This window comes from Calidris pugnax, unplaced genomic scaffold (assembly GCF_001431845.1).
Source record: "Calidris pugnax isolate Ruff unplaced genomic scaffold, ASM143184v1 scaffold50, whole genome shotgun sequence".
Taxonomy (NCBI): Eukaryota; Metazoa; Chordata; class Aves; order Charadriiformes; family Scolopacidae; genus Calidris; species Calidris pugnax.
In genome coordinates, this window is record NW_015090780.1 from 5,056,685 (window position 1) to 5,067,750 (window position 11,066).

At 41.6% G+C, this 11,066-nt stretch overlaps 1 protein-coding gene across 1 annotated transcript in view; it reads right to left on the bottom strand.

Moving 5' to 3' along the window:
- The window catches only part of EDN3 (endothelin 3), a 3,699-nt gene extending 1,284 nt beyond the window's left edge, over positions 1 to 2,415 (bottom strand). The window contains exon 1 of the mRNA XM_014955563.1: positions 1,055 to 2,415. Coding sequence (XP_014811049.1) covers positions 1,055 to 1,302 — 248 coding nt within the window. The 5' untranslated portion in view covers positions 1,303 to 2,415. The remainder of the gene's footprint in view (positions 1 to 1,054) is intronic.
- Positions 2,416 to 11,066: the final 8,651 nt, after the last annotated feature.

Consider the following 11,066-nt stretch of genomic DNA (forward strand, 5'->3'; position numbering starts at 1 on the left):
ACGCTTACCGGCTCCATTGGCAGAGAAGCTTGAGCTGGCCGAGAACTACTTGTGCTGTCTACGAAATGCCTGTGAATGCATGAATATCTCACTTATACTTCCCACCCTCTCGCCTTCTCGAAGTGAAAAACAGAAACACCCCTTCCCCAAAAAAAAAAAAAAAAAAAAAAGAAAAAAGGGGGACTGTTGCCAAAATATGTATTGGCTTATAGCCAAAGAATCCAACTTCTGAAGGAGCTCTATCAGCATGAGGTAGATTGTAGTCGTTCTGTGTGTACTAAAGATTATTTTAAAAAATAAGAAACAATTAATGGGCCAAATGCTTCCCTTATTTAGCAAGAATTGATAGTATTCAGTTGGAAGAATTTAGAGTTCTGCAAATACAAAGCAAACTTAAGGAAAATTAATACTTCTTTTCAATGTTAAACATCTGTAGCATACCTGACTGTTCAGAATCCTCCAAACTCTCTGTGCTATTGGATGAAAGTGTGTTCCTCTTCCCTGCATTGGTCTTTCTCCTCTGTCTCATTTACTGATCCATGATTTCTGGGGAAGAGAGATTTTCTAAGCTCGTCACTGTGTTCTCATCAATTGCCTGTACAAGCCATTCGTAAAATGACAATGTCACACTCTTCATTAGACCAGATAAAACCTAAAACGTTTAAAAACAGTGCAGTATTAAACATGCCCCTGACTGGCCAGGGGATCTGCTGTTTCACAGCTACCACATCGTAAAAAGAAGCAGCAAAAGGGAAATTCAGAGCAGCGTGTGCTGGGTCTGGCCTCTGTCTGTTAAACTCTCTTGATCGTGACACCTGGCTTTTCTGGCTTTTGTTGTTCCTACTCATTCCCCCGTCAGGGGACATGAACCAGTGGCTGTGTCAGTGCTTGGCTGCTGGCCAGGGTTAACCCACCACGACTGGAGATGAGAGTTTTCTTTAAAATCAATATATTTGTTAATTCGTTTCATTTTACACGTGCAACTTGATTAATTGATCTCCATTCAATAGTCAAATCATGTAGACAGTTTGCAATATTAAAAAAAGGTACTCACCGTCTCCTGTCTTGCGTTATTCTGCAAAACTGCAGACACTGTTTGTCGTGAGCATCCAAACAAGAACACCGAAATGAGGACTGGAAAGTGCTTTGCATCTGCCCTGTAGACCTTTTGCCTCTAAAACTGCCTCTGAAGTTGGAGAGCCCGTATGGCACAGTCCTCCTGTTGGGAGAATCACAAATATTGTGTATTTCGGAAGCCAAGTGAAATGATATTCCATATCTCTTCTGTTTTAGAAAATACATCTCTTGATGCAAAGCAATAAACAGCAGCACAAAAATCAAACCCTTTGCTTACGTCAGAAGTTCTCTGTAGCGGATCACAGCTTCTGCTCAGTCGGCTCAGGCTTTCACCCAAATTATAAAGTAGCAGCCACTCGGCTCAACTGGCAGAATTAACTGGTAACTACACTGGCTCTCTAAAAACCTTTTGATTACCTACCAGCTGATACAAACATGTCCCCAGCTTATAGCTTATTTTCCTGCCTGTTCCCATATTGTGTTGGTTAGCTCCCACAAACACACACAGTTTGTGATGCTCAGTGCTGTAGTTGCTCTGGTGACAAAGGAGCTGTGCCCATTTCCACCAGATAAGTAACATCTTGTCGTCATTGTCATCTTCATGATTCAGAGCCTGATTTGCCATTCATTTTATCACTGAGAAATGGAGAAAACTCTCAGCATGATTCTTTTACTGCATTATGTTTGGAACATGACCCATGGAGTTACAAAAATGAGAAACAGCTCGACAATCTTCCTCGTATGTATCTATGGTACTTTTCTACGAGAGATGATAATTTGTACCACCGCACCCCAGGAAATACTAAGAGGGAGTTCTCTTTATTTCCCTGCAGTCTGGCATGCTTTGTTCTTTAACGGGTTATATTCAACAATATTATCAGGAAAGGACATGCTTTGTTACTGCCTGCTAACATCCCCAAGACGCCTGGGATGTTTAGACTGATGTCATAAATTATTCTCCTACAAGTTGTTGAAGAATCTCAGTTGATAGCAGGTGTACACCACATGGAACTTCTGGAGACGCGCTGAAGTCCCTGGGTACTGGAGGGATGGGCTAAGCAACCCACAAATCCACAAATACTAAATATCTGAAAAGAATCTCATCTTCAAAAGCAGGAGTGGAGGAGGGAAAAAAAAGGCAGGGGAGAGGAAGCAAGAACAGATCTAGAAGGGTTACAGAAAGGTTACAGAACAAAGCCTGAATAATCAGTCTGGAACCACTAACTTCACATAGTTGTACTTCTTTCATTTGCTTTCATAAAAACATCATTAGGCTATTAATTGAAAGCTGCAAATTTTCCATTTTCCCACACTCATGGTGGGCTGAAAGGTTCAGAAACATTATTTTCCTAATCTCTGCAATAATTTTTGATGTAACATCAGTACAGTTGATGCAAATAACTCATTCAAACCTCTGCACTTAGAGTACATACGAGCTTCTAACAGCGCGTCTCTTCTTTCACAGCCTGAGCCAGAGCACACCCACCGAATATAGATTTATCATGAAATCATACTGAAAGATAGACAGTCACAAACAGTATTTCTGTGTGCCAGAGACCATGAGATGGTCTTTCTCTAGCAGACGCTGGTTTCCCTCGCCTATATACAGAAAATTGTTGGATATTTTCACTACTTCCTTCGTTCTATGGCTCTGCTGGGCACTGGGAGAGACCAGGAATATGCATATTAGTCTTAGAAGACTTTAGGACTTGATTTTGGTCCCCTTCTTAGTCAGTCATTTAAAAACCTTTTTGTTGTGTTCAAGATTAGGGGTGATTTTATGATTGAAGAGTATTAATAATTCTATACTGGCATCTACTTTAGAATAATGAATGCTAAAGAGTTAATATGCGTAATTTCTAATATAAATAATTGCTTATGATCATATTCTTTGTACATTCATGTTTTTTATGAAGTAATGGCTGGTATTTAGAAACAGGAGCAGGAGGAAGTTCCTGTATTTTTAAGAGTGGCAAGCCCTCCATGAAAACTGTCTGCTAAAATTCTGTTATTCAACGCCCTGCTCAGATTTAGGCTGAAATGAGGAGACAAGTTTGTTTGGTCCAGCCAAAGGTGAAACCCCTGTTTCGTGGCAGACAGCTTGCCAGGGGATAAAGAAGCTTTTTAAAGCTTTTGCAGATGTCAGCCCATGTTGTGCTAACAAGACATGCTGCGGTATGTTATTCTCATTATTTAAAGTGGTTCCTTGGTAAAAGTCCGCTTTTCCAAGATACTGTTTTTTCTGACTGACTCTGAACGGGAACCTCTGTGGGACTAAGCTGCGGTTCGCCCTGTGTCAGAGGTTCTGCCTGAGCAGCCAGAGAGGAGAAGGGCACGGGTGTTCCTTAGCTGCTGCAGTTTGCAAATTAATGGACCGACTAGAATTGTCATCAACTTCAGTCTTATCTTAATACATCAGTGAGTGAACTACAGGGACTGAGGAAAGGGCGCGCTAACAGCCTGCTCTCTTTGCTAAGAGACAAACAGGCAGGGGTGGAGAATGCAGTGTAATTACAAGTGATAAGAAACATGAATCACAGCCCTAAGCAAAGGAGGAGACTAGTGCTGCTTTCTCATGAAGTGCCTTATGTTCTGTGAAACTTAGAATGTTTCTAAGAGTATGCTTCATCGCTTGGAAAATGTCTTCAAGACCACTTCGTTCTCAGAGGTCCATAAATACATGCCAATGCAATGACACTTTCAAGTGTAAGAATTTTAACTAGAACGCCCAAGCAAAAATTTTTATGTAAGCTAATGTGCAGATGTGCCAATCAGAGATGGAAATAATAATTCTCCCAACATGCCTGGCTTTGATTTCTAATCCAAAAATCCAAACCCAAACCAGATAAACTTCAATAGCAACCCAGAGTCTTCCCAACAGTATTCAGAAAGAGCTAAAAAATATAGTAGATGTTTTCTTGCCTGTCAGTTACTCTGCAACTCATAAATCACAACATTTAAGCAAATGTTAGTGTGTGTAGGGTTATCATTCCAGCAGCAGAACGCGTTGGGATTTCAAGTCAGTTCATGCCTCTTTCTCAGCACTTCAGAAGAGAGAGGAGACACCAAAGAGGTTCAGTTGAACGAGCAGAAGAAGCATTTGCCTAGCAGCATGCTTAATCTTAGATTGGTACAAGTGATTAACAAATGCTACTTTTATTGTTATTATTAATATTTTTTATGGTGCTGCAACGCTCAGGTTCAAAATGAGTAAGTAGAATCACGATTTCTACACGCTGAATAGGAATTGCTGTCACCGTGTAATTGTCACCAAGCATTTGTGTGCTTTCCATCTCAGGTGAGGCACCTGTGTTCCTCAGTCGGGGCTGGCTGCAGGGTGTGCACAGGATGTGTCTCCAGAGCAAGGGGAGGAAGAGCAGGACTGTTGGCCAGCCATCTGCTGGGCTTCTGGGGATGCTGAACAACCAGCTCCCTGACACTGTGCTCCTTGCGGTTACGACCAGGTCCCTGGCCAAAGCACTGGCTAAGAGCCATTTACAAACTTTCTCAGAATTTTTATGTAAAATCCACACATTCTTTAAATTTTTAAACATTTACATTTCATGAGAAATGTTGAATTTCTGACCTTTAACTTGGTAGGCATCATTTCTTCCTTTAGGAGAACAGTGAAATGGGTTTCCACATATTTAAAAGCTAATGTGCATGGTGTGTCCTTCACGCCTTTCTTCTCTACAAAGTGGAGAACAAGCAAACCTGTGCCACTTGGGATCAGCCTCTCCGAGGAACATCCTTGAACTGGTATCTGTGTGGGCATACACAAACCTGAGCTTTCTGTGGACGTGACCCTCTTTTGTAGAGTTCAGTTACCAGGCTGACCGCTGCAGCCAGGGACTGGCACACAGCTCTGCATGCTCACTTTTAAAGCACTTGCTAAATTACAGAAGGTCTGAGTTTAAGGAAATAGTTTCTGCTTCAGTATAAACTATAAAACTAAAAAAAGATGCTAATGCAACTCTCCAGTACCTGGAATTATTCCATATGATGAAATTATAATTAGTGCAGCAGATCTGTTATCTGAAGATATATATATCTATCTTAGAGAGAGAGAGCAGCACAAAGCTAATGAAAGCACAGTGTGCTGTTGTCACTTGCACTGGAAGGAGCACACAGCAATCTCTAGGGCAAACGATGTTTCTCTGAGAATTTTAAGAGAAAGAAAAGGACAGATCTGCAGATTGGATACTCAGGTGCTGAAATAACCTACAGTATTTCTGGACTTTATGTCCACAAAATGCAATCACAGCCGCTCTCCCCCTAAAGCTCAGCTAGCTCTTGAAACAAGTTTTTGCCATTAAATGAACAGAAATAGACATTTGTTTGTTGAAAAAGACAGGAAGCACTGAGTGACAGTGAAACAGCCATTCTGAACCTGTGATATCAGTGAATATTTCCCACAGAAAAAACCTGCCCATTGCATGATTTCTACCTTCAAGTCTAACTGGGAAGTACGATTTGCCCCAGTCCTGCTGCCCCTCAGTTGTACTCCAGTGAGTGTTCAGAACTCAGGCAAATCCAATTGGTTTATTTTAATTTTTATACCATGTGGCTGAGTTTCTCATGCTATGTTATAATTGACCTATGAGCTGCTATTATTTTCTACTTTCCCAGCCACTTCAACACAGTAGATACCTCCAGGGCACTGGGAGTTTCAGCCAAACCAAAGGGATGTGAGGGGGTTGCAGCAATCATCTCAGATGCTGTGATTTCAGTATTCAGCAATATATTTTCTGGCGCCTGTCCAGGCCAGCAAGGCTCCCAACAGTCTCCAGTGTTTTCAGACAGTTTCAAAATGTATGAGATCCATGTAAGGACCACTGAGAACAAAGAACGGGGAAAGGAAGCAAAATTTAACATCATCCAAGAGAAACAAAATGTCTCTAGAAGGAAGATATTTCCTGTATACTTTGATATAAAGCTACTGCAGTGATACTGCGTATTCTGTAGGTGAAGAAATCATCGGCTGCTCTGAAAGCTGGGTCCAGCTCTGGCTGTAACGAGCATATTTTGTAACAGACTACTTCACCGTAGGTTGTCTCCCACAGCATCCTTTCCTTCTCATCCTCACCATCATCATTTAGGAAGCAAAACACCTTCTTCAAAGAAGTGCCTGACTTGTTGGTTTTCTCTCGCCCTAGCCCCTCAATTTAGTAGTGGCCAGTGCTCCTAGATACCTAAGAGGCTCCTGATATCCAAAAAGAGGTACCTCCTCAATCTTGCCCCATTTGGTCGAGTCTTCGCTTTTGTTTTTCCAGTCTTACTCTCTAATTAATACTTGCTAGTTTGTGAGGACCCAAATTAGTTATCGTTAATTAGCTATAGCTAACATAGTTAATGAGCTAAGGACTGCACACATCTGCTTATCATCCTGTTCCACCAACCGCACGAGTTCTTGGATTTCCCTCCTCCTGGGACTTCCTGGTACCCAAGGACAGGACTGTGAGAGAGGCTGAAGGCTTTGTGTCACGAGTCATCCTCCTCCTGTAGCTGTCAAAATGATGTTACACGTTTTCTTTTTCAAATGCGATCAGAAAAATACCTTGAGTTATTGAGTGAAAGGCTGGGCACATTTCTTGAGGAAGCAACACGAAGTCAGTCCAAGGGGGTGTATGTTTCCATTAACAGCCCAACTGCCCAGCGGCTGGGAGCGCTCACCTCAGCTAATTAACTGAGCCCGTTTCACAGAAATACCTCTCAAAACAACACTGCTCGTATCCTTCATACCAGTCATAATCTGCTCCCAGTTTTATGGCAAGGTATACGATTGATAGTTTAAATACATAAATAAAATCCTGTGCAGTGTTTTCTGAGAGGCCCAAACTCCCACTGCTCCTTCTTCTCCCTCTGACTGGCAGGGAGTGTTTCTGGTGAGTGGGCTGCTTCTAGCACAAACACAGGTAAATCCCAAAGGGCAGAGCAGCTGGAAAATATGGATGAAAGGAATGAAGCTAGGTATCAAATGGTAGCTTTTACAAGCTTATTGCCAGCTTCTGCAGTGACTGCAGCAGCGCACAAAGAACACCCACTCCAACGCCTGTTTCTGCCTCTCTCCACAGTGTGTACAGTTCAGAATCCCCTGCTGCTTTAAAAACAAATAAAACAAAAACCTGGGGGGAAGACAAACACACAGTGTTAAAATTCAAGACTGCTGAAAGCGACTGTGGTTTGACAGCCCTGGAGACTGATTATTCTTTAATAATTCGAATTAGACCAACGTGAGCAGCAGTGGTGAAATTTCAGGGCATTAGCTATTGGTGTCTCGCCCTGACCCAGCGCCCGCAGGCCCTGCTCCTGCAGCCACAGCAGATTTCGGCTGTGGAGGGAGATAATTTCAAGTCTTTCAGAGAATACTGCTGTCAAAGCCAATACTGGGAGTACAGTAAATAGGTGCCACAGGAAGGCTAAGGGGATATAGTCGACTTTTAGACAGTGGGGAGCATGCGAACTGTGCAGGTTTCAGACAGTAAGACACTGAAAGGGTGAACTCAGTGCACAATTTAAATATGCAAGAAAAATAACTATGTTTGATTAACAAGCCTAAAAATCAAATTAGTTTGTTCATGGTAAAAGACAACAGTAACAGCAGAAGCCTGCTACTATGTTCAGTAAATCTATTTGAAATACTCTCCACTTGATGGGAAGATTTGTGCAGCTTTTTAACACCAAAGATCCTCCAATTTGTAGGATTACAGATATTTACAATCTGTCATTTAAATTTTCCCAAAAATTTGTAACTAAAAAAAAAGGAGAAAGTTAAAAGGAATTGATGGAGATAAGGAAGATGATCTGCTTTATACTTGTATTTTTTCTAGCAGCGAGTATGGCCATAGATTCCATAGCTTTAGTTATTTCAGTTGTTAGTAACTTCTTAGGATTTTTCTTTTTATTCTTCAACACTCAGGCTACATTAGAACATACAGTGCATCCACACAGTCTGATCTCAGTAGCATCCACACATCTAAGACAAATAGAGTTCAGAGAACATGTGGATAGTAAAGTCTGCAAAATGCAGGGCAACCTTCATTCAGAAAAATAAAATTAACTCGACAGGAGATTCATCACTTCCCTTTTGGCAGCTGGCTCTGATGGTTAACCATGCGCGCTGTTTAACCGACAGATCAGCTTCCTCGTTTGAACTGCCTGGCTCCCAGCCACTGTTTTATCATCACGCCTTTGGCTAGCAGGTATGTTCAGTCTGATCTATTAAGATTATAAGCACATGCTTAATTGTTTTACTGAACAAGAGATCTGTGTACTTTTATTTCTAGTAATATACAGGACATCATCCCTTCTTATCTAATAATGAAGATAGTTCTTAAAAAGTGGGGTAATTGTAATTCTTCGTAATACCACTTAATATCCATAAGGGTGAAAAGCACTTTAAATTATACTACGTGGGCTTCTGTTCAACAAAATGAGATACGGGTAACAAGAAGATGTGCTGAGGGAAAAGTCAGCCAGCAGAGCATCCAGTTAGAACAGGAGTGTCCAACTGGTTGGCTGAAGTCTCCTCTTCTCTCACAGCATCCCGAGGCATCACTCCCTCCCTATGTATGAGCAGAACCATGAGTGAAGCAATGACAGGGTACAAATTGTTTCCATTCTAGGATGACTTTCTGGTGGTGACCTGAGCCCGTAATGATCAAAGACCATTAACTTGTAACTCTTAGAGAGCTGACTGTATGTGGAATCAGCTGCTGTTGTCTGTTCAGCTTCTGACAAGTCCTGGACCCCCCAAAAAACCATTTGTCATCACTTTCAGGAAAGATCAGAAAATGAAAGTTATGAAGAGCCTTTCTCACCCCAACAGGTGTCATGTTAGGTCAGGAAAAGGGGTTTCTACAGGGGAACTATCTGGAGTCAGCCTAGTGCTAAGGAATATCTGACTTGCGTGTGTCACAGACACAAACTGTTCTTCATTCACGTGACACAAAGCGCCACGTTCTTTGTGTGGTGTCCCCACATGGCCACACTCTGTGAAATACTCACCATACCCTCTACCAGAATTTCATTCAGCTACTCCTCCATTGAGGATAACAGCAAATACTGATACAAGATATATCATCTAGAAAAAAAACCTTCTGCCTTGATTTAGACTTTGATTAGTCTCTGTTTTCTTCTCTAACTTAGAGACTTAAGCAGCAGGTTGTCGCTGTGTTACCTCAGTGGGTACTGTTTAAAAGACAAATCATTCTTTCTTCTTTAAAATGTGTCTGTAGCTATAGATCAAGATAAGCATAATTTATCACTTGATAAAAACCCATACATTGCAAACTAATTCCTGAGTAATCAATCTTATCAGTGAGAACAATTTACCAACTTTTAATTATCTCTGTTATGCAGCCTTTTTCTACAACCCATAATTGCCTTATTCTGCTCTGACTTACCTGACTTTCTTTAGGTCATCTTCTTTCCCACTTAAGACTCCCACCATTCCCAGCATAGAGACTCCCTCTATCAAAATACCTAATGCACTCAGTGGTCTGGACTAACCCCAGGCTCACGGAGGAGTATAAAGCAGTACTGAGACACACGTGTGGAGGTGACTTCTCATTTCCTTGGCAATAGCCTCAGAGGCTGCACATTCTGCACTTTGTGTTTTCCACAGCTGCCACCCTGCTGACATGAGGGGTTTCTCAGCAAGGACAGGCACACGGATAGGAACAGCCCCTCTATCATCACTCTGCCTCCAGCAGCTTCAGTAAAAACTTTAAGCACTTTTCCAGAAAAGGAGGAGAGGCCGTGCCCAGGATTTGTTGTGAATATATTACAACAGCGCTTAACAGCCTCCTCCGGGGGGAGGGAACCAGAGGAGGGAGTAAAGTTTGTCTCTGAAGTAGGGAGGAGAGAGTAACCTGGAAGCAGAAAATATTAAGGAATTTATGATAGGAATAAGAGATTATAAAGTGAAGGACATAAGTCAGGGGAAATAAGAAAGAAAAATAATAATAAAAAGCTGTTGTAGTGTTTGATGTAGGAAATAAAACCCCAAAAGATGTGATAAGTAAATAAGCAGGAAAAAGATCAGAATCACCAGGAAAACTTCCCCAATCTTTAACACCATCTTTCTGGCCTCCCATTGTGTGTACGGTCATCAAAGTTGCATTAGAGCCAGATTTTTAGTAAATATAAACACTTTGAACAACACGTGTACAACAGCAACATAAAAGCCCTGTTTACAAACAGCCAGTGTGTGCGGATCCAGCGGGTCCTGCCGGGTAAGAGCAGCAGCAGAGCTCGGGGGGGATATTAAATTGCAGAAGCAGGTCTGATTGTTCTCATCCACAGCCCAAAGTGCCTCTGGACTCGCTGGGATGTTGTTCCGGGGGGGACACCGGGTCAGAATTAGTGCCTGGTCATTCAGACGTGGGATGGGAAACCTTAATCCTGAATAGCCCAGCGGCAGCAGTGCTGTGAGGCTGTACAGGTGTGTGTCTTTGGAGCACAGTAGCTAAAATGTAGCATTCTGTGTGGATGTTTAATATTCAAATTGAATATTTGAATTTAATATATTAATTCTAGAGCTTGCGTAGAAATGTCCCGTCAAATGGCATAAAAATTAGGTGCAATAAGAATCAGAGTCTCCTAGAACTGATGTCAGATTGTCACCAGCTAAAATACATACCAAGCAGCGGGGGTAGACTTTGCATATCTGAGAGATCTGCTGTTATTTTATGTACAACTAACTTCCATTAAGAAAGCAGACACTTCTAGCCCCAACTGTTTAATATCTGGATTATTATACATACTTCATTGCTAATGCTATAGGTATCATGAAAATGTTAGAGATCTTTACTCTCTACTTTTGGTTCCTTAGTGATATTTGCACAAAACTTGCACAAAAAAAATTATTTGCATCATTGAGTGCACACTATTAATGCACATTAAATACTTATCCCACTAGAATGAAAATTATAATTCCTGTAGACTTAAGACAGGATATCCTAAAAAAAAAAAAAAAGGGGGGGGGG